Raw genomic sequence first — 24,416 nt, forward strand, 5'->3', positions numbered from 1 at the left:
CCCCTTCCCCTTCCCCTTCCCCCTCCCTTTCCGTTTCTATAACAAAAGATCCTCCACATTTATAGCTTTTTAAAGTATGGCACTCTGACATCAGAAGTCAGCACTAAGTATCAAGTGATGGCTCAGAGAATATACTGACTAAAACAGCATAAATACTACTAAAAATCAATGGATTTCTACAGTTTTGTAGTGCACATAAACCTAAAATGTTCCGTAATGAAAACTCAGTGCTATGCTTGAGGACATTTTTCATAAGATTCACAATAGGCTGGTATATTTATTACTAAATGCTTCTTGTTTTATTGAAGCAGAACATGTTCCAATAATTTCTGTTAGGGGGTATATCCCCTTTTAATTCTCCTGTTAAATGTAATTACTGCAGATAATGTTTTTGCTTGTACTCAGCCTATGCATTCCAATTTCCCATGTGTATAGCTTGATTGAGTGTCTACTCATACACAGGTACTTGCCACAGGAAGCAGGTGGAAATACGTATATGTGTGTTTATGACAATATATGTGTATCTAAGCTGAAAACAGAATACAATATTCCTGGATTTGTAAAGAACATACCTTGACAGTCCTCATGTAACAAAAGGGCTTTCACACAGCGCTCACACATTCATTCTAAGGCACATATGCATAAAGAAGAGTCATATTGCAAAAGAGAAGCCAGTGCAAGGGTCAAAGACTGTCAGCTGGTGTCACCTCTGCTGGTGCTGGATAAATGTTGTCATCTAAAAATAGGAGATACCCTTCCTGAACTACATTCCCCAGGAATCACAACAAAAAAAATGCAAGTTTCCTTCAAACCCTAGAAATCTCTCTATTCATTTTATTTATATGGAAACAAAGCTCAGGCATAAAAAATAATGTGGCTAATCAATTCAGTATCCTTTCCTGTAACACCTGTGTAAGGATCTCGTGCTTTTACCTTTTGCCTCTGTTTTATGCATTCTCTGTATTCCTATTGATTTAAGGCAACTTGCATTTTGTTACAGTGGTAGGAAAGTCAGGGTCATTGAATTCACCAGTCCACAACAGTTAAAAAAAAAAAGCTACTTTTCATAATGTATGTACAAACATCAAATAAGCATTAATTGGTAGCTATTTCAGAATGCTCATATATTGTGCTGTTTGTCACGCTGTCATAAAATGTTATAAATACACAGCTAATAAAGATCTCTTAATTGTATGTGTCGTCTCAAAATATGGACTGCTTATTTGCATCTAAATTAATAAAGCTCATTTTAATTCTGGATATACAGAACAGCATACAGCGTAGAATGTCCTCACTCTTGTAACCCTGTTAAGATTTTCAGATTTATAGTTAATTTGCACACACAAAAACCAGTGCTTCCTCAGCTCCAGCAGACCTACTGGATTCAGTGAGGTTCCACTGAATGAGGTGAAAAAGAGGAAAGCAAAGAATGAGAAATCACTACACAGGAGCCTTCCTGAAAACAGAGTGAAAAATAGTAGCAATAAGTTGAGGACAAGGTAAGGGAAGAGACAACACGTATCCTCTTTTCCACCCCCCAGTCTCACACTCCCAAATGGCTTTTTTTCCTGTAAAGAATGGAACAGTGAAAGCTCCACTGCCCCCAGCCAAGCTATCCCAGGTAGATAGTGGAGAGGAATTCTATAGATGCCATCTACATCTTCATGCCAAATTTTCCTGGATGTGTCATAATTGTTGCCAAGCACCTCCTTTTCAGACATTGACTCTTACACCACCCTTGCCAGTGTTTAATGCTCCCTCCTCCCAGTGAAATCTTGATCTTCTTTCTTCCTAATTTGTGAATAAAACATCTTCTGTTCTTCTAATAGCTTCACTTCTGCTACTTTCCTAACAAAAAGGCATGGAGCTACTTTTTTTTTTTTTTTTTTTTTTTTTTTTTTTTTTTAACTTCTCAATCTAGCAAATCATAGAATTATAGAATCATTAAGGTTGGAAAAAAACTTATTCTGTTCCAAACATCATCCTACTACCAATGTCACCCACTAAACCATGTCCCTAAACACCACGTCCAACTTTTCCTTGAACACCCCCAGAGACGGTGACTCTACCACCTCCCTGGGCAACGTGTTCCAATGCCTGACTGCTCTTTCTGAGAAGAAATGTCTCCTCATTTCCAACCTAAACCTCCCCTGGCACAACCTGAGGCCATTCCCTCTAGTCCTTTCACTAGTTATCTGCGAGAAGAGGCTGACCCCCAGCTCCCCACAACTTCCTTTCAGGTAGTTGTAGAGAGCAAGAAGGTCTCCCGAGCCTCCTCTTCTCCAGACTAAACAACCCCAGTTGCCTCAGCTGCTCCTCACAGGACTTGTGTTCCAGGCCCTTGACCAGCTTTGTAGTCCTTCTCTGGACGTGTTCCAGGGCCTCGATGTCCTTCTTGTAGTGAGGGGCCCAAAACTGAACACAGCACTCGAGGTGCGGCCTCACCAGGGTACAGGGGGACGATGACTTCCCTGCTCCTGCTGGCTACACTATTCCTGATACAAGCCAGGATGCTGTTGGCCTTCTTGGCTACCGGGGCACACTGCTGGCTCATGTTCAGGCAAGCATCTACCAGCACTCCCAGATCCTTTTCCTCTGCACAGCTTTCGAGCCACTCAGCCCCAAGCCTGTAGCATTGCATGGGGCTGTTACCAGATTGCAGTGCCTGGCACTTAGCCATGTGGAACCTCACCCCATTGGCCTCTGCCCATCAATCCAACCTGTCCAGGTCCCCTTGCAGGGCCTTCCTACCCTCCAACAGATCAACACTTCCCCCCAACTTGGAGTCATCTGCACACCTACTGAGGGTGCAGCAATTTCTTCACTCTCTCTCCAAGTAATTTTCTACTACAGCAACATACTTAAGCTCTCTTTACAGACTCTTCCGCCCCAAATAAACATCTCACAATATCAACTCATCATGCATCAGTTTTGTCTCCTCATTATCAGATCAATTTTCTCTTCCAATGAGACACTAAGTTACTACTCTGTGCTCTGATGTCATCTGTTCTTTGCTTGCTGCTGTGTGCACTTACACAACTGGATTTGTGAGTTAGAGGGAATATGTGGGCAACAAAAATTTCCTGACACTTTAAATAAGCAATGACTAACAGCTTTTTAATTATCCAAATGGTGACAAAAGTAAGGGATATTTAAGGTTACATTTTTACTGTCTCTTTGTTTGTATGTACAAAGTATGCCCACATAGATGTATCAGCTAATTAGCTAAGCAGCTATTCAAATGCTTCCTCAAGTGCAGCTCTGTATGCACAAATACAGATTTTTCATATCTGAATGAATGTAAACACACAAAACACAAGCCCAACAAAAATTTGGCTATTAAATCTAAAGGATATTGCATATTGAATACCAAAATCTAAGTTTTATAAAAATATTATAAATTATTGCTCTAGTACCCCATGTATCATTTGCAGTTTGTGCATGAAAAGAATCACATGCAACTCACTGAAAATAAATCTGGTTAGAGAGTATTGTAAAATTTAGAATGTGCAAAAGCTCCCACAAATAGAACAAGCAGACCTGCACGATTAGCGCATGGAGACTATTTCAAACTTATTTTACTGGCTTTGTATTCCTTCTGTTCTTGGAACCCTTTCCTGTAAGTTGTTTTATGCTCTAATGAATGTTACTCTAAGTCCTCCCATTTCTTTTTGTTCAGTTCTGCAAATTTTATTGCTTGAAACTTACTGTAAGTATCTGTAACAGATACTTTCATTTAACCTTCCATATGCCCCTTTTTCTCATATCATCTTTTACCTTCTAGGACAAAGAAAAGCATCAAATTTCATTTCTTTCCACTAGCCTTCTTTCTTCCTGTTAGATGGCATATGTAACCTTTAGGCTTACAGTTTACTAAATTAATAAACTGTCAGCACTTTTTATCTTCCCTCAACATCTTTTCCCCCCCACAGATATATCTCAGTTAATTACACCTTGGAGTTCTAAAAACCTTCAGAATTTAGTCTGCTGAAATTCAATACCAGTGTGGGATGACATAGGGACAGTTTATAATCTTGACAAGAGAGTATGACAAATTTTGAGCACACAGCTCTGCTTAGCCCTGACTAGTTTTACTTTGTTTACCGTTCAATGGCTACAAGTATACCTGAAGCACACTATATGAACCAAAAAAAAACAAAACATATGCCTGTCCTAGAAAAAATATTATTTTATTCCTTTATTCCTTAGTGAATGGATAAACAAGCAATTCTAAGTTTTTCCTTCTAGTCCTCGCTTTTATAAGCTGATTTCTTATAAGCTATTATAAGAAAACACACCATCTGACTACTTTCCTATTATTTTAATATCTTTCTCTTTTTTTTTTTTTTTCTCCTTTAGGAGGGTGAGGCCAACAAGTTGAATACCAGATTACCAACATGATGAAAAGGCAAAATTTAAGGAAATACTCTGTACATCTCCTGCTCTAATTTTTGATCTGGAAATGAATATTTCTCATATTGATTTGAATATAAAAGGGCCAGGAAATAAGAAACAAAAGCTCAGTTAGTTACCCTAAGTCCCAGTTTTCTCCTACCTGTACTTCCCCTCCCAGCCCTGCAGATCTTTCAGAGAAGGAAGAAGCAGGTTATTTGAAGCATGAGACTGCAGATGTTTCCAAGATGTGTCTGTGGTTAAGCATAGATCTTCCTTTTATTTTGTCTAGCTCAGAAAGAGAAGAAAGATATGAATCTGATGCATATACTTCTCAGTGGATAAGGAATTGGCTGTATGGTTGCACTCAAAGAGTTGCAGTCAACGGCCTGATGACCAGGTAGAGATAGTGACAAGTGGTGTTCCCCAAGGGTTGGTATTGGGACCAACAGTAACTAACATCTTTTTTGGTTACATGGACAGTGGCATTGAATGCACCCTCAGCAAATTTGTGAATGACACCAAGCTGTGTGGTGCAGTTGATATGCTGGAGGGAAGGGATGCCATTCAGAGGGACCCTGACATGTTCAAGACATTGGCCTGTGAAGTTCAACAAGGCCAAGTGCAAGGTCCTGCACTTGTGTCAGGGTGATCCCAAGCACGAATACAGGCTGGATTGAGAGCAACCCTGAGGAGAAGGGCTTGAGGGTACCGGTGAATGAAAAACTGAACATGAACTAACAAAATTGTGGATGCCCCCTCCCAGGAAGTGTTCAAGGCCAGGCTGGATGGGGCTTTGGGCAACCTGATCTAATGGAAGGCATCCCCTTCCATGGTAAGGGGCTTGGAACTAGATGGCCTTCAAAAGTTCCTTCCAATCCAAACCATTCTATGATTCTAAGAAAGTAAATGGACTTTTTCTTTGCAATTATTTCTTCTGTATGCAGTTACTGCTGAAATGCTTTTGAAATGTTTTCTAAGGATTTGGCCTAAATTCTTGGTATACTGCCTTCTAAAATTCTCCTCCAACGTATGCTATTTGCCTTGAAGCTGATAGTGTCTTTCCACTTTGGAAAAAACTTCAGTCAGCAGAACCTTGAGATTTTCCATTTCCAGATTCGAACCATTCAGTTGTCAAGGAAAGAATTAGGTCTTCTACAAAATGAAAGTTAGGGCACATGGTCCTTCTCACACGGAGGAAATGAATCTGCTAAATATGGAGGTGTCATTTTGCACAGTGCCTTTCCAGAGCCAAAATGCCATATGATGTTGTTTAACTCTCCTTCACTCACATCCTCTCTGGAGGAAATCAGCTCTCTGTACTTTAGTCCACTGAGACTTCCTAAAAATTTTGTACTTTACAACCGGTATCTACTTGCAGACTGATTTGTCTTCTCACCCTGCCCCAAGGTGCTGAAGTACATTTTCAGTGCTTCAGGTACCTTTAAAAGAAGCATATAGTTCTTTTCCACAGATGTTGCGTTAGGTGATGCAACAGAGACATGGGCTCATGTGAGGGTCCATGGCAAATTAAGCCAAAGACACAAAGCAGATGATAGGGAGAAGGGGTAGTCTTTAGCTCAGGCTGCCTTTTTGTCTCCGACTCCTTGTGAGTAGCACACAGGGTTGAGGTGGTGGAGGGAACCCATAGTGTTGTTCTGATTCCCTGCACTGCATCAAGGGAGCAGGAGAGAAAGGACATGGGAGAAGAGCTAAACCTCTGCTATGCCCAGCCCAAGTCTATACCTTTAACACTTGCTATAACAAAACAACAGCTTCACTACATGCTATTAAAGTTGAGCAGTACCTTCTGTGTAAAGACAAACTCTTTGAAGTGCTCTACAACACCAATACCCACATGGAGTCAGAACTGTCTTGTGCAATACCACTGAAAGCCCTTATAGCTTTGTCCCTGTTCTTCTCTAGCCACCCATGCACCCAAACACTAGCTTCCCGCCCTTCCACAGTAAAATAAACCTTATCACCTATTACCCTCAAAGAAACTTTTTGAAATGGAAGCTCCAGCCAGGACCTCCCTCTCATAACCTCACCTGTCTTCTCTCCTGCCAAGTCCTCCATGCCAGGTCACAGAAAGCACTCCTTTCACCACCTTGACTTGGGATACCCATTTCATTATCATATTAATTCGTTATTTTTCATCCACTCTCACTAGATGAGAAGCAAGCTACGTACCACCACTAATACAGGCGCTAACACCTAGGGCACAGTCTTGGGTTTAGGAGTTGATTTAGAAGCCTACAAATTAGGCATTGCAGACCCTAGCTTGTAAGCACCTACATCGTATTTGTGAGAATATGCAGCTGGTGGCTGCAAAGCCACTTCAGATGTCTCTTTGAGACATCAGTTAACTCTCTGAATGGTTAAGTGAATGGGGTCAAAACTTATTCTTCGTATTCAGGACAGCAGAAGACTAAATATACTGCCAGGTGTGTGGACAGACAGCCTGAATACTGTTGTTCTACTTTGATCTGGTAGAATTTGAAGCCAGAACACTAGTCTGCAGTTTTACCCTAACTTCTTATTGTTTTGCTTGTATTATGCCAATTTTAATACATTTGATGGCCATCTGAAATACCAGCAACAAATGGATCAAAGTCAGACCTCCCCTACTAACTGTCATTAATATACATAAGAGGTAAAAATCGGTGGCTAAAATAACACATTTCACTGGAAGGTTCAAGGAACCTCATAATGCACAGCAATGGCTATCTTGCTCATAAGATAATGGCTATCTTGCTCATAAGGGCAAGTAATGCACAGTAATGGGTATATTGCCTTTATGAGGTCAAACCCAGACACTGCATTTTCATTTACATTCTGAAAATAAATGGTCAGATTTCTTTTATACCTTTCTGTACTATTTAATATAACTGCAGCTGTTTCCCTTGCTTCATCACTTTGCACTGAAATCTCCAGCGATGCATAGAATAACTTAAAAATTGTAGTGTAGAATTATTCTGTAGTACAATTACTTTTTTTTTTTTCTTTTTTTTTTTTTCTTTTTAACAGTGGTCCATTTCTAAGAATGACAAGAGTGGCGTAAACTGACATACTCTTCTTAAGATTCATGGAAAAAGATAATTAAGAAAATATTGCTCTCTATAAGGACTGCAAATTATTTCTGTGAATTCCTTTGAGATCTGCACTCTGTCTCCTCAACAGTTCTGCCTGCAATTGAGGGTGGTCAAGCTATGGAAAGTATGCAGGCAATAACTAGGTTATTGAGAAGGAAGGTACTATCAGAATCCTTTAAATAGGTCATTATGGGCCTCATATAGCTCTTGTGACAAAGTTCAGGGCAGTGACTGCAGCATGTGATGCCAGGATCCTGCAGAGATCTCTTAAGCGATGATGGTGGAAGAGTACTGGAAAGAAAGATGAAATCTATCTTGTGGAAGCTACTGCTAACCCCATCATGGCCAGGATGGTGGTAATTAGCTTCTTTCTTGGCCTGGATGGTAATATTTAGCTTCTTTCTGGCTTCCAGAGAGATGCATTCAGAGTGTAAACAGGCATTAATCTGCATGTGCTACCCTTGAGCTTACACTTTATCTCACTTCCTGTGCTTATGCAAGCCTTTTACAATGAGCAGCAACCTTCATTTATAGTTGTAATTCACTAAGTTAGCCATACTTCCAGAGTAAAAGAAGAACAGATGGACACTATCCTATTCGCAAGGATATTCAAGTATGAATAATCAGAACAAAGGGTGTCAAGGGTGTCGGGGGGGGGGGGGGGGGAGAGGGGAGGAAGCAAAAAGAAAAGGAGGCAGCAAAAAGAAAATCATGTCAGCAACACTCTTTGATTTTTAGGTCATCCTTGAAAAATCTTCTCAACTAAGAAGGAGGCAATTAAAGTCCAGGGAAATGTTGCCTCCAGAGGCTTAAGAGAAGAATCAGGCTGCCACCATTATATATGAGAAATCCCTATCTGACTTTGGATCTTCAGGCTGATAAATGCATACAGCAAGGTAACCCCCTTATAATGTATTTTTATAAGTAGGGCAGTTAACCCAGTTCATTGATGTATGGGTCTTGGGCGCATGCACTGGTCTTCTCTCAATTTAGCTGAAGGCAGATACCTTCATTTGGAGAATAAATTTATTCTAGATAATCTTAAAAAAAGCCCACACCATTATTTAGAATAATAGTATGTTGTTGCATAAGCAGCTTGTTTGATATGAAACTAAAAAGCATATTTCTGAGAAGTATGCACACGCACATCTACAGAATCTGAACAGGTGTTATTTGTCACAGTCTACCACATAGACTATTAGAGACTACACAGAAATGCAATAGTTATTAAAAATGATTCAGCACACTTATTAACATGACAAAGCATGGGAACTGTGAACTATTTAAAATGCATGAGATTTAATAAATATAAGGTTTCTAAATGTTCTGTAAGGACCCAGTCTTAAAACCCCTTCCTTCAGGAGTCCGTCCGTACTCACTTCAGGATACCTATGTATTCAGCAGCAATGTTTGTCTGAACTGGGATTACCAATAAACAATAACGGTCTTGCCGGATCAGACACTGAATGTAAGCTCTTTTCACAAATTTTCATTTTAATGTTAGAAAAGAAATCAAATCAGAAATGTTGCCCTTGTTTAGCCCAAGGGCAATACGTTATTAATCCATGATTCTGAAGGTTTTAACTGTAGACTACAGTACAAGTACAAAGAAATACTAGAACAAACATCCAGACCTCAGATGTGTTCTCATTTATACCAAAGTAATTCTGGACAGGCTTCTTTGATTTACATCAGCACAGAAAAAAAGAACATTCCCCGGCCATCTAGTCAGGAACTGCTTCCGTTGCAGAGCCCTTAGCAGCAGTCTCCAGAACAAATTCAAGTCCTTCTGCAGTCAGATGAAACCTTCACAGCACGAAGCCTCATAAAAGCCACAGAGGATGAACTCTGTGTACGAGATTTAGTGAAACACTAAATTTAAAGAATATTTTAGTGACATTTACATTAGAGAATAGACATACAAAAGATTCACCATCTACAGTCCTACTCAGTATAGTCCTTCCTGAAACACCTTTGATGACATGACAGACATCTAATAACAGTAAAAAATACAGCTGAAAGGCAAGCCTGAATAAATGACCTTGAAAAACATGAGAAACAAGAACACAGCAAGAAAATTATTCTACGTACAGAACTTAGAGGAAACCAATTACACGTGAACTCAAACTGGTATGCCTGGAGTTACTCTTGCTTTCTTGTAGGCTGAAGAGTGCATGTCTAATGCACTGCTGTGGAACCACAACTTTTCCTTAATCAGCAAATGCAAGTTCATCTGAATGGCACATAGGAGGAGATACATAAAAATTAATGGTAGTAGTTTTCCTGTGGAGACACACAGCAAATTTCTGCCATCAAAATATAACTGCAAATTAACTACAGAGAAAACTAAAAGATAAATAAGTGAGAAGTAACTAAGTATGGTATCAATCCTGATACTGTATCAAAATCTTTATAAACCAGAAACACTTCACAGTGACACCATAAGGAATAATTTCTGATGTCAGAATCACAAATTAGAACTTCTGAGGATGCTTTTCAGTAACTGCTGGGAAATATCTGCTTTTTAATGTATTTCCTCCTTAAATCAATCCCATTATCAAAGGCAGTCTAGAAAGAATGAGAAATCATTCTTGACAGCCATGTAAAAATTTAATTTGAGCAGGTCAGAATAAAGTAGCATCCGAACCTAAATAGACTTTAGCCTTGGAATAATATTTGAAAAGCTGTAAACTAGAGGCTTGGCTTTCATTCAGACTTCTGTTGAATGAATTTATATTATGATTTGCAGAATCTCCAGCTTCCTGGCTTTATCAGTTAAAAAAACTGCACTGAATCTGAAGGAAAGCAACTGTTTCTGCTGCTGTCCACCACAATCTGCTCAGCAGGGAGGCCCTAAGGTTCTTGCACATCACTGAGAAGTTCAAAGACCCTCACCTTCCTCAAGCTCAGTCTGCCTTTTATCCATTTGACCTTTCCAGTGTTTACAATTCACATCATTAAACTACATCCTTTCTATGGTTAAACTGGCATGTTCCTGTTGCTGTTGATGCTGAATATGTTGTTGTTACATTATTACTAACCCAAGTCAGCATCACTTTAGCTGTAACCGAATTTTCAGTTTAGATCTGAATGAAATTCTTCCAGCTCAGGCCAGTAACAGCCCAATAATCCCAAACCCACTTGAACCAGCAGCAGTGTAAGGCACGGAAACCAGGGCTCATGGTCTGACTGAGCCATGGCAAGGGACAGTGGGGTAAATATACATAAAACGACAACGTGTGAGGAATTTGCCTTGCAGCCAACACACAATGCCTGCTTTACAGTACACCATTGAAACTGCATTTTCAGCTCATTCCAATAATGTCTGACTAGAAACATAAAACAAAAAATCACAGCATGGCAATGGAGTGGCTTCTCAGAAAACTGAATTTATTTATCATTCCTCTCCCAAGTTTCCAGGGGACCATGCTCAAATTCTGGGGGGACCAAGCAAAGCCACCAAACATATTTGTAAGCTCCCCTTTCCACTTGGGGAGGAAGGAAGGCAATGACTGGATCTGAAACACAGTTCAGACAAAGGTATCACCAGCACACCCACAGCTGTTCTGGTGGGGCTCCTGTTCAGCAAAGGGAGTGTAGACTTGGACACCCTGGCACATGACAACCCTGAACCCGGGCAGCCCTAAAGCTGACCGATTATTCCCTGACCTATTGATATCAATCTATTCATTCTACTAACAGAATAATCAATAGAAGGCTCAGACAAATGATTCTAACTCAATTGTCAAAACAACCCAACACCATTGATCTTTCAAAATGCTTCCTGTGTGTACCATCTCAGTCTAAACAGTACTTGTTTCTTTGAGAACTGTGAAGTTCTGAAGTTCTGAAAAACAAGACTATAATAATCTCAATAATCTCTGACGTGTAATTCTTCACCTTCTGAAGTGATGCTGAAAGGATATGTTCTTAATGCTTTATTTTTGTTTAATCTTTATTGCTTTAGTATTCCTGAAATCTTCAGCACAATTTTTTCCTTTTAAATATTCGTGTTCTTTCCCATTTGTCTAATATTGATTTACCTCCTGCCAGCTGTGCAGAGCTCCAATTTAACACACTTTATTTGGATCCTGTGTTTCCAACAAACTTCACAAATTCTACCAAGAATGCTCAGAAAATGAAAGGTACTAGTTAACCAAGTAGCATGGAGAACCATTATTTGTGCAGAGATCCTGTAAACACAGCAGCTTTGTGATATTTTTCCCAATAGCTGGCATCACAGTTACCAGTATTAATGATCCTTATTATTTTTAATTTTGGTTAAGACAAAAGAAAGACAAAGAGATTACTTGGCACCTTTTCTACTCAGGAGCAGAAACATGTTACAGTGACTCAATTCAGTTATAGTAGTTTAAGCTCCTCCTTTAGTTTTCTGTCATTGGAAAACATGCCACAAACCTCAACATCTATTTCACTTTAGTGTTTTATATTTTATCATCATTATGGTTCTGAAATGGCAAATTTGTTGGTATAACCTGAATGTTTAACAGAGATGTCAGTTCATGTTAGGAAGTTGAGAGACTGTATATTTCTCGTCTTTTTTTTTCCAGGTTGAAAAAAAAAAAAAAAACAGAGATTGTAAATGTTTAATTAGAACAATGCTCCAGAAATTGCTCTTCAATGGAATACATGCACATAAAGTTACTGGAAGCAGTACTAAAAGCACACTGGCTTTTAGTATGATATCATAGATGATTTTTGGTTTAGTAAGGGCAGAAGGACAATAATGAGAAAGCGGAGGGACTGTGGCCCCACTCTCATCTTGAATAACAAGGGAAGCATCCATACATTCTGCTGGCAAGCCACGGGAAAGCTACAGACAGCCAGAGAGCACTTGTCTCACATCAGACAATATGATCAGTGCCAGCATCTTCAAAACCCTTTTATTTATTTTTTAAATCTTGGTTCTGCTCAACATTTAACCACATTGCACAGAACCTGAATTCACTTTAGTATCTTTGGGGAAAAAAAAAGAAAAAAAAAGAAAAAAAAAGAAAAGAGGAACCAGGGAATGTCTTCCTCAGAGCAAGAAAAGACCACAAGATTATACAAGAGGAAAAGAAGCAAAAGTCTGACCTTCCACATAGCTAAACTGCATCCTGAAATGGGAGATAGGTTCAGCTGTGATACAGAATAAGAATACAAACTATAACTCACCAGGAAAAAAGCACAGAGTAACTTGAAGTTGTCTAGTTTAATTAATGAGTACTTAACAATTCCAGACTGACAAAAACAAAACATTAGAGTCCATTGGATATAAACGGTGTAGTATTCACTGTGATGAAGACAATCTGAGTAGGGAAATGTGTAAGTCACATTAACTCTGAACTGATGCCTTAATTGAGCAAATGAACTACTCAATGCAATGTAATACACACTGTATATTTAAACAAGTAACCTGATCAGAGCAGACAGAGGTTTTTCATTTTTTTTGGAAAACTACAAAAAAAAAAAAAGTTGAAAAGAAACAGTAACGATCCTCATCACCTACATATATCTGACAAAGTTTCTGAATCCCCTAATGAGACCTACCTGTATCAAAATTTCAAAAATTCTGGACCTGGTAATGTTTAAAATAGTAAAATGCCTCCTCAATCACTTAGACATTTAGAAAACGTTTAGAGTTTTCACTATCTCCTGTTTTCTGTTTCTTCCCTTAGTAACACTCAAATCGGAAATTTATGTTATTGTCTGTTCAGTCTCAAGATGCTGCTGCCCATCTTTCTGCCTTGCAAACTATGTGAGGACATGGTGATCACATCCAATTCTGTCCTTCTTCCAGTTGCTCAAAATAAGCAACCAAAGAGTTGCCTACAAGCAAATTAACAAGACAAAAGCTGTGCTCAGGCTTCAAAAGACAATACTTATTCTGCTTATTCTACTCACTGTCTGGATACACTCACTCTGTAGCAACAGTGCTGGTGCATGATGTTAGTGTAGGTTAGGTACCATATATCCAGTTCCCACCAGCTTTTCTGACCCTAGTTTCTCTAATTAGACAGGCCCTGTGCTACAAAAGTATGACTTTTTTACAGAGGGTTTTCACAGCATATAAAAACCAGCCAACACTAGCTTGTATGTTTCCAGACAGAAATGGATTCAGTGCCTGATGCAGGATGGATTACCTAGGAGTAATCTCAGACTGTCCTGAAATCATAGTCAGGCATTTAAACTTACTTCTCTGAGAATCAAACACAACAGCAAAGAAAGGGTAAAGGCAAAAAGCATGCAATGACCATTGTAATCTTGCCTAAGCATCTTGTTCCAGAAAAAATAAAAGAAAAAAAAAAAGAAAAAAAAAAGCATCTATTCACTTCTCTGTTTTATCAGCACAGAGCTGTTAAAGGAGAAAATAAATAAGAAAGGAGAACATACATTTTTTTGGGTTCAAAACTGAAGCCACAGAAACAGAGCTGGGCTCTGTTAATAAGGACAGCAGGTCTGGGCACCACAAGAGTTATTCATACACAGGGCTGTATCACTTTTAAAAGCTGAGCTGAAAGTTTCCCTTGCATGCCATTTTAAAACCATTTCATAATTAAGCCCTAAGAGATGACAGACATTTACTGACAGTTAATGCACTGATGCTAATAAGCACAGGAACAGAGGTGCAAGGGCAAGTGCTGTTAATCTCCTAACAAGTGCAGTCGTGTCTTGGATGCACACTGCATGAAAATATCTGGCAATATTGCTAATATTATTTAAAAGGCAGAAGTCTTGAGATTTCACAGAAACCGACATACTGATTAAACAACCAAAATAATGGTGACCTGGAAAAAATTGGAGACAATTTTCTCATTTTTAACCCTCTTTTTCCACACAGGGAATGATGTATAAAAAATGACTACTGTCCCTTCCCCTGCCCCATTTTGTCCTCCAGCAGTATCAAATCTGATCTTTTTTTTCTTGGCTAGAAACCTTCCCGGGATCCAAAAGAAGTGGGGGATGTCTATCAGCTTTCTCTCAAGGGAAGCGCTGACTATTCAGCCATAGGTTTCTTTTCGAACACTCTACTTGTTTGTTTTAGGGAAGCCTTAAGAAGAGCAAAGAAAAGAGGTCCGAAATCCTCTGAACAAAGTTGAATTCCTCCTCTGAATGCCATCCCCAAGCCATTTCAGAACCACAGAAATAGCAGGGGTGGAAAAGCAGACTTGGAAGACACCAATCCTCCTGAAACGGCTTTGGTGCTGGAGGCTGTGCCAAAAATATGCCCTCATGTGAAGGTTTCCTGTTTTTTATGGACCCGACTGATCTGCTCCGGGAAAAAAAAAAAAAAAAAAAAAAGTGACAAAAAGTTCCTTCGTGCAAAAGTAACTCTGGCACCAACACTTCCAGGAAAAGAGAGCTCGTCTCTTATGGAAAGATGCCATTAGAAGCAATCAAGGTAACCAAGGGTCTTACAGACAAAAATCTTCCCTGGGACAAATCGTAACCCCTGCTTTTGGGACGGCACATTAAAACTGTACAGTGTGGTTCTGAATCAGTAATAATCGTAATTATTCTCAATTTACAGCCGGTTCTTACCGAGAATGTGTCAACACTCACATTTTCTAAGACATTAAACAAATCATGACTACGACTTCCATGCATATTCAGAGCAAAAATTGCTTCAGATCCAGACTGAAATTCATAATCACCTTGGCTATACATGCTAGTTAGCGGCTGTGGCAACCCGACCGAGTATTTAATAGCTCTCAAGACCCCGGAACCCAGCGGGGGCTCTGCCTATGCACAAAGTACGGGATTTGGGGCTCGGGGGCAGCCTCCTGCCAGAGCCCCCCGACGCCCCCCGTTACCTTCAGCCGCGGAAGGACGGGCCGGCGGCCGGCAGGAGCGAGCGGGGCGCCGATAAATCCCGGGCCGAGCCCCCCGAGCCTGGCACCGCCTCAGGACCCGCGGGGAGGTCCCTCACGGCCCCGGGCCCCCGCACGCCGCGGCCCCCTCTCACCTCGGGCGCTGCCTCCTCGCCGCCGAGTGCTCTCCGCTCCATGGCGGGCCCCGCTGGCCGGGGATGGACTCGGCGCCCCTCCGAGCGCCGCCTGCCGCCGGGGGCACGCCTCTCCCGGGGCAAGCTCCGGTGCCAGGCGCCGCACGGGGTCGAAGCTGCCTTGCGGAGGGGCTGCCCCGAGCCCTTCACCGCCGGGCTGGGCGTGGGGAGGCGGGGAGGCAGGGAGGGACCTTCCGAAATTGTGAAGGCGCCCTCCCGGCTGACGGGTTCGTCCCGGTCCCGCCGTCCATCTCGGTAAGTTCACCCCGTTCAGAAACCCTCTCGCAGGATCGGTGCAGCGGATGCAGCTCGGCTCCGCCAGGCGAGAGCTGTCAGCGAGCCCGCACCGCGAGCGAAGTGCTTTCCACGCCTCGGGAGAGCTGTCTTCTTCCCAAGTTTCCGCTTAACTCTGGTGCACCTGCTGTGCGGCTACGTGCGGGGAGCCCGCCGACGAAATGCATCGCGAGGCAGTGCCTCAGGAACCTAGCAAAGCACACGCCGGGGGGTGTGTGCACAGACCCTTTTCCAGGTGCCAGTGGGGTGTGCAGGACTTCTTGGACCAGCAGAGCCGGGAGCAGCGTTCACAGATGGACAGGGACAGTCATTTCCCTGCTTGAAGCCTCTGGTCTGCATGCAGGGATTCAGAAAGAGGTAAAGCCTTTTGATGCCAGTGTGTGTTCAGGGTCTGCCCACGTGTACCACTCCGCCGTGCAAACAGGAAACATAATGTCTGCAATTTTTGTGTTTTTAATAACGAGAGCACCGTCCTGGACTTCCCTCTGTCAAGTTGTTCTAGGCTATGGTACCTTATTTGCAAGAGGGATTGAAATACCTTTCCTGAGGTACCTCCTATCTCCTTACCCAGTTTCTTCAAAATGTCTCTGTGCTTACTATCTGGCTCCTGATTTTTGCCAGTCTTTACACCTGTTAATTTATTTACTGTGTATGGTAGGATTCATTCCAATTTCATTTAGTATTTCTTCTGCCCCGTCTCCTTGGGGGAACCTTCTGGGTAATACTGGCTTCTGTTAGGCTTTTTGCCTCTTAAAACCAAAGCAAAGACTGTGTTTGTATTATTAGTGTTTTTTCTCAGTTAGTGAATCTGATGCAAGAATATAGGAACCATCAAACTTGATTAAAAACTGCCAATCTCTGGCAACCCCTTGCCTCTGCAAGGAGCCAGCTCTGCACGTCTCAGTGAAAACAGCAAACCCTTATCTGCTGTAAGCAGCCACGAGGATGCCCACTTGCAGAAGCTTGGTGAAAGAAGTCAGTGGGCTGCACATCTCATGCTGCTTGATGTTCTCTGTCCCCATTTAGTTGTGTTTGTACAATCTGTAGGCATTAGGGAGGTTCTCTTTGTACGTACACAGACTTTTCATCCTTCTACAACCTATTGCTTACATTTAATACAAAAATCCATCAAGTCTCAAGCGAGTACTTCATTGTTCTTAAGTATCTGATTTTCAAGGTAATATTGAAGAAGAGATCATCAATTTCATATTCTCTTCCTGCTTTATGGAAAAAATGAACAAACAGGACCACCCACTCACCCTTCCCTGTGTCCTTCTCAGGTCCTTCTTGGCACTCCTTCTTGCATTCTCTCCATGAATCATCACCTCATCTCTCCCACTGAAGTCTGTGGCAGTGAGACAGGCATCTCAGGGTCTGACCTTGTTTTTACCCATACTAAAGAACTATCCAAAACCGCTTACTCTTCCCTCACAGCAAGATCTTTTTATTTTGCTTGCTGCCTGACAGCACAAACAGCCCAAGACATATTTCCCCTGGTGTGAGATTTCTACCCATTTACTTTCCAGTGTTCTTCTGTTTATTTATCCACTTAGTCTCACCATATGCAGCTTGCATTTTGTTAAAATGTTTTGAGTTAAAAAATGCTGAGGCATACCTTTATTATTTCTTCCTCTAATTCCTAACCAGTAATTTGAGAAGTCTATGGACATTTGGAGCTCGATTCAGTTCACATGCAGGTGAACTTCAGAAGTTAGCTTTTGGCTTGCGGTGGATCAAGCCATTCTGCATGCAGTTAGTTGGATGTCCCAGAAGTGAAAAGTGAGCATGACTGCACAAGGCTGTACAAGTGTAATTTCATGTATGAATATGTCCAAAGTATTTAACAATGTATTTATTCTCCAAATCCCACTGAGTTCCTAGACATCTAAACAAAATTCTCTACTAGATTCAGTAATTGTGATGGCGAAAAGGGCAGGATAAAGAGCAGTATGCCATTATAGGGTCCATGCCACTTACCCTCAAAAATATGAATGCACTTTTACAAACAGATGGAGAAAAGGTTGCATGGAACACTTCACTGGTTTGGACAGGATCATAGTTGTACATTCATGGCAGAACTGATGTTGAAAGCCAAGTCTCCACCCCCAGTCTTCTTCACAAGGTGATGTTGCCTTTGTGTTGCTATGTGCTTGTGTTCCTTATGGGCCATCTCATGTGTACCTTTCCATGCCTCACACAGCACCCACAGCTGCAGCAGGGAGGCTGTAGACTCCTTTTCAATCCTTCTGAAGACCATAGCAGCAATACTGGGCCACAAATCAAAATGTAGAATAATGGCAGCTTTGCTTCTTGCCCATGCCTGTAGAAGAGTGGGAAAGCTAGAGTTCCTTCTTACTCTCTTTTTTTTTAGTGCTTGCCTGAAGTAAATGTATCAGGTTTTGTTTACAATCAAGCCTTCCTATTGCAACTAAAAAGACATTTCTATGGTTTTCTCTGAAGAACTACTTTTACATGAATGTATGGGTACAGCCTCACCATTCTTCCAGTTTAAAATTTCCAGTTTCTAGTTGGTCTACTTGCTTCTTCTCCAAATGAAATTATCACCTGAAGTCCCAGTTATGTCAAAGAAAGTATGGTTAAATGCTTTGCATATGTGTTTGCCAATTTCTTCCCGATCCATTCTACTAGTGTTACCATTGCTTCTGTTCCACAAAAGCTACAATGACAGTGACAGGGAAAACACCAGAGCCAGGGCATACATCAGTTTAACTTGTTTCATTAGTTCAAAATGTCTTAAATAACCATTTAGAAAATAAATTAAACTTATAAACTTAAAATCATTTACACCTGACATGCTTGCAGTGCTCACTGAGACCTACTTTCCCAAAGCAGAAAAAGCAGTTTGTAGTGCAATCCTTAAAGGTTTATTATCTGAAAACTGAGAAAAAAATAGACTGTTATCCAAGAGCTATGAAGAGAGAAAGGCTGCCATACTCTAGATTTACTGTAGCATCATCCTTAACACTACTTGCTTGTTGATTTCTCTAGATTATTTTATCACCTTGGTTGTTATTACTGCCATGATGAATTGATTTAGGATTTGTATTATCTAATCCAGAAAGGATTTTGTGGGTCAATAAAATGTTTCAGATGGGTGTTGAAAAACACTCTATAAATATTTTCACCTTCCTGGGACTCTTTTGGGATAAATAGTATTAGGGATTAAGGTTTATATAGGTATTAGTACTCCTGTTTTACAGATGGAGAAACTGAGACACCATGATTAAATTACTTCACTGGTGACCAAAGAAATGGGACATGTTTTAGGCAGTAAGAACCCGTACTAAAGCTGCAGAGTGATTTTGCAGTTTCATCCTGGTGGCCCAGTCAGCCAGGTTGTGTTATCTGGAAACTGAGTTGTCTCTGTCTGTCTCAAAGGGTAAATTGGAAGTCTTTGCAGGGGACATGCCTAGGAAGACCAGCATCAAGCAGAAGCTGAAGCTGGTGTATTATTCTCATGTAAAAAGATGAATCCCGAAAGAGAGGGAAAGGTGATGGGTGACTGTGAATTTTGACTGCCTGGGGTGTGTTGTAGGCTGTGTCGACAGGTATAGAAACTCACTCCTCAAAATAAGTGACAGAAATAAAAGGAAGCCCCAGGAAGCCTGACTCCCACTCCTCAACTCTAATAGCAGAGAGAAATCCCAGAGATGGTAAGTGAAAGTGTCTGCGAAGACTGTCAGAAACCATTATTGCAATAATTTTGATAGATTGTCACAAAGTATTGCTGAGTGTGCTTTTGAAGGGACAGAGAGACAGACAGCAAAATTTTGGTACCTGTCATGGAGATAATTATTTCTGTAACTTTAAAGAGGAAAAAGAATGGGGAAAAAAAAATGAGAAAGGAAAATGAAGCATTGCTTGCTTCAGGTAAGAGTGATTTTTGAACTAGGAAATAATTAATTCAAACTTTGTTTGCTTGACTGCAACCGATTCCTTTCCAGGTACCTGATGTGAACAAAGTTCTTGGAGCTGAGAAATTATACTACAGATAGCAATGCAGTGGGGAGGGACAATGTAACTGTTTCAGTGACAACAGTGAAGAAAATAGCGTAGTTTTTCCCTCAAGCTATTTGTGCACATGTGCAAAATATTTTTGCACATGTGCATGTGCAAAATATTAACAATTTGTTATAATACTGGCCAGACATCTATAAATATAATATTTTTTTCTGTGTATTTATGTTTTTTTTTTTTTTTTTTTTTTTTTTTTTGTTAAAGAAGGAGGATGTAGAGCTTTCTACAACCTATATATAGGAATTATATAACCAGCTGCAGGCAGGATGTACTTTTTATATTAAAGACAATTTTTCAAAGTATTTCAGGGAAAATTACCCAGGCTGTAAAATCACAAGAGTTAAGTAAACAAAGGAAATTAAGAAAATGATGAGACATCATAGAGCTACCGTGGTGATTGGCTCATAATCAGTCTATATCCTTTTTGTGTGGAAATAATATTGCTGTGAGTTACAGCTCTGGTATTTCCTCTTTTATTAGACATCAGGTTATGTTATTGCAGCTTTGCTGAGAGTCACAACGATGAATTTGGGTCTCTGTAATCTTTTGTATCCAGTTCCAAGACCGCAGTTGTAACAAACAGAACACAAGCTATTTCCCAATTAAAGCTAAACTCAGATTTAAGGCAGTATATGCAAATCTACACCGAAATGGAAATTTCATTAAACTCATTATGTATGAAAGTGTTTATTTTCTCCTCATTGTGTTTATCTCCAGAGGGCAGGTGGGGTGGAGGGGAGTGTAGCTCTTCCAAGCAAGTAACTGTTAGCTCCTTGGCTCTTTGATTTGAAAATGAGACCTAGGCATACATATTAACAGTATTTATCAAACCAGGAGCCTCTGGAGAATGAAACGTACAGTTATATTTCAACTACTTTTTCCAGTGGGGGTGAAAATTTATGCTGTGACTATCCCCATGTACAGATCTGACCAAAATGCCAGACTCAGGTGGATAACGGCACTCCTCCCATCCAGGCAGCAATGCTGTTCTGATTGTAGGCTGTGCCACACGTTCAGAAATTTCTTGTCTACAAAAGGTTTGAATGTAAAAATCAGCATATGTCAGCCTCCATGTTCGCACAACAAATCCCATCAGCCAGGCTCAGGCTGAAAAGATATTTTCCTAGTGTCGGGATTTGCCCACTCAAAATACCAAGACAGAAAACATTCTGTAAGTGGGAAGAAATACAGTGCCTAAACTGCAAGGAATTTTGAAAACAGTTTTCATCTCTCAAAGCAGACATAGGCACCTGAGACTCTGAGATGAAATGATGCTAAGTGAATAAAGACATGCTCAGGCAGCCAAACAAATGAGGAAAAATCCAACAGTGTTGATCCTACCCTGCTTCTGGCAGAATTTCAACCTCAAGGGTTAATGCCTCTTTAACATGATTTGTTGTGTAAATTCAACAATGCACCTAAAGTGTTATATTTGCTGCACTACAGGCTTTGCAGTCTGAAGTCTCTTAAGAAATTTGGCTGAAAATCCAGGGCAGCGAGAGAGTAATAATATCATAACGATCTCTGTGGAGTTTATCTACATTATGGCACTCAAAAAATAATCCAAATTAACTGGTCAGAGATTTTTTAAAATGGATAATTGAACCAAACTAAGTTCCTATGTTGACTCTCTTAATCAGAACTCAAGTTTTCTCATTAAATTGTAGTTTACTTTGGAAAATGTAATAGGAGAAGTACATCCCCTTTAAGTCTGAATGTCAATAAACAGAAATTTAAAACAGTTTAACAAAACCATTTTAAAAGCTGATTCAGATTAATATTTAATAATTTCAGCATTGCAGCCTTGTGGAAGCTTGGGAAAATTAATGTGCTGTAAAGCAGCTTTCAAATTCTCATTTTAGGACAATATCATACTTTCACAAAAGAGTAAACTACTGCTAGGAGTGGTGTGGAAGGAGTTAGTGTACAGTAGTGTTTACAATCCCACTCGAACTTCCCAGTACCTTCCTGCATAGATCTGCATCCAAATAGATAGCATAGATATAATGTATGTATTATTCAGCTTGCTTTGCACATATTGCAGCACTTCAGGTACAAAATAGATCAGAGGACAAGTAGTACATGATGGCTATGTCAACTTTAGGAGGAAAATGGTGTGGAGGACTCAGTATCTGCACTCTGTGTTTCATGAGTTTTTAGTTCAGACTAGCTGAAGCATGCTCCCAGGGACTCAGTGCCCATTAGTAGCTGAAGCACGTCTTTCAGTTCAGTTCCTGTAGAAGAGCTCCAGGTCAGGCAGTGTGAACCCAAGAAGAGTAAATGGGGAGTATCAAGAACTGTTTTCAAAAGCATGGTCCTCGGCTGAATGGAAATGCTAATGTAGACATACTCAAGTAGTGCATGTCATACACAGAAGGGCTAGTCCGATGCCAACCTGAGCTGACTGGGAGCCTGGGCTGACCAATGTCCTAGAGACCTGCTAAAGGATGGCTCGGGGAGTCTCTGCATTAGCATTTTCCATTTTGTGGGACAAGGATGCAGAAGAGCACTCTTTATTTTGATGCCCGTGGCACCATTCAAATTGTCACAGCACTTGATGTGGAAATAAAAGCGACTTTGTTCAGAACATGCATAGCACTCTGTTACAAAAAGCACGTCATAAAGGCTGCATTGAGAACTGCTCCTGAAGCTTTTCCTCCTCAAGTCTGTTTGCCATGAGAAACAATAAATCAAATAGCACTGGAAACACTGGACTCCTATACATAATAAACATGCTGCCTGCAGAATTCACTAAGCAAGTGGTCAGTGGGTTTAATGAATTTGACTGGATCTTCATATTATTATTTCATATTATTAATAACATTTTCAGCTTTCTGTGTTAGCTGAAGTTATTTCAGAGCCTTTGAAACAGATTTAAAGGTTCAGGAAGGGATCTACTACCATTGTACTACCATTGACTTCAGTGTTTCTTTTGTTAGCTATGTACATCGCTGTGAGCATCACCTTTCAGCCTTTAATCTCTCACCACTGAACAAAAAAGAAACAGGTAAATAATTTCCTCATGTTGCAATTAATTTTTAATGTAGTGCTGGCATATGTGGCTTTTTTTTTTTTTCCCTAAGAAAACAGACCTACACTTCTAGCAGCCTGCAACATAAATTAGAGAAAACTGCGAGGTTCAGCAAATGTGTTTGTCCTCTTTACATAGCAATTAAGACAGAAAAGAAGACAAATGGCCACAGGTGGGTCCCAGACAGCTGTGGTTATGTTCTGTGCATGAATCGGTGCAAGTTACTACACAGTTACTTTTTTGGATTCTGGTGCACAGAAGAGATAGGTGAAGGGCTTTCTGAAAAGCAGGATGCACACTGTGTTATCTGTGATTCCTGCCAGCTATGGATTTAAAAAAAGAGAGAGTTAGGATTGTAAAAGACAATGTGGATGCAGACATCCAGAGAATGGGGAGAAGAATGCCATTACCCCATTAATCCTGGCATAGTTCACATTAGCAGTGGGTCTTAAAAAACAAAACAGAATTCCACTAAGACCTGTAAAAGAAGGTTTGATGTATGTTGCATTGCTTGCGAAGTTGAATGATGCCTGTTTGCAAATGACAGAGGGTCAACCATAGCATGGAGCAGAAAAAAAGCCTCTGCAGTGAAGAACATGAGTAATTTCAGTGGTGGTACCTGCAGAATTATTTAAGTGGATTTGTGTGATAGCTGGGGCTTTTTTCATAGTGTTTAGCCTTGATGAGGATAAGACTGATGTCTTCTCTGCTCTGCTTATCACATTTACTGCTTAATAGCAATGGAGCTGCTCAAAACAAACAAACGAAAAATTGTCAGGAAAGTCGAGTGATTGCATTACCTGGTAATGAACACCCAGAGTCACCAGCAGTGTTGCTGGCAAATAGCAAACAAACACCAAACTTCCAGATTCCCAGAGGTGGAGACGATTGCTCAGAAACACTGGCAGGGATTCTGCCAGCGGGAAGTGTTACAAAAAAAGTCAATTGCCTTTGGCTCCTTCTCCTTCTTTGTAATGAAGGAACCTTTTCCATTTCCATAAAGCAGGAATTGCTGCACAGAAGGGAGGACACGGAAGGAGACGGAGTGAGGTTGTTTGTCAAGGAGCAGCAGCCATCTTTGCCATCTTTTGCTCATTTTCTGAAGTGCAGCTAGTTTCAGATTGAAGGTAACTTGGAAAAAAAAAAAAAAAAAAAAAAAAAAAGTGGTTATTAGGCTGTTTGGGAGCTGGCAGCCTGCCTCTCCTCAACCAGCAATTAACTTGAGCTAGAAGATGAGGCTGCTACTTTGTGAAATGCTTATTGTCACTTAATGGTCATGACAGAGATGAGACTGCTGGAAAGTGCAAAATTGACTCACTTAGGCAAGTTACAATGCAACCAACACCATCCACAGCAGCAGAATTAAACCATACATTATGCTGGGAAATTCTTGTGTTGAACCACTGAAAGCAAAAGATGTCACTCATTTTTCATTGCCCTCTTTCAGCTAGCTGCTTTCGAGATGTGGTTTTATTAATTCAGATAGAACCCAACAACCATTTTTATGTTTGTTTATTTTATTTTATTTTATTTTATTTTATTTTATTTTATTTTATTT

General features: G+C 40.5%; 2 protein-coding genes across 3 annotated transcripts in view; one reads left to right on the top strand and one right to left on the bottom strand.

Moving 5' to 3' along the window:
* KCNG2 (potassium voltage-gated channel modifier subfamily G member 2) overlaps positions 1-24,416 on the bottom strand; it is a 72,218-nt gene that overhangs the window by 38,234 nt on the left and 9,568 nt on the right. Inside the window, exon 1 of one of the 2 annotated variants that reach the window (XM_035318167.1) lies at positions 15,457-15,905. The exons of the other annotated variant lie outside the window; for it this stretch is intronic. The gene's annotated coding sequence lies outside the window, so the exon portion shown is untranslated. Of the gene's footprint in view, positions 1-15,456; positions 15,906-24,416 lie in introns of those variants that run through there. 2 annotated transcript variants of the gene reach the window in all.
* LOC118161095 overlaps positions 15,520-24,416 on the top strand; it is a 25,892-nt gene continuing 16,995 nt past the window's right edge. The window contains exon 1 of the mRNA XM_035316102.1: positions 15,520-16,146. Coding sequence (XP_035171993.1) covers positions 15,520-16,146 — 627 coding nt within the window. The remainder of the gene's footprint in view (positions 16,147-24,416) is intronic.

The sequence above is a fragment of the Oxyura jamaicensis genome, chromosome 2, assembly GCF_011077185.1.
Source record: "Oxyura jamaicensis isolate SHBP4307 breed ruddy duck chromosome 2, BPBGC_Ojam_1.0, whole genome shotgun sequence".
In the NCBI taxonomy this organism is placed as follows: Eukaryota; Metazoa; Chordata; class Aves; order Anseriformes; family Anatidae; genus Oxyura; species Oxyura jamaicensis.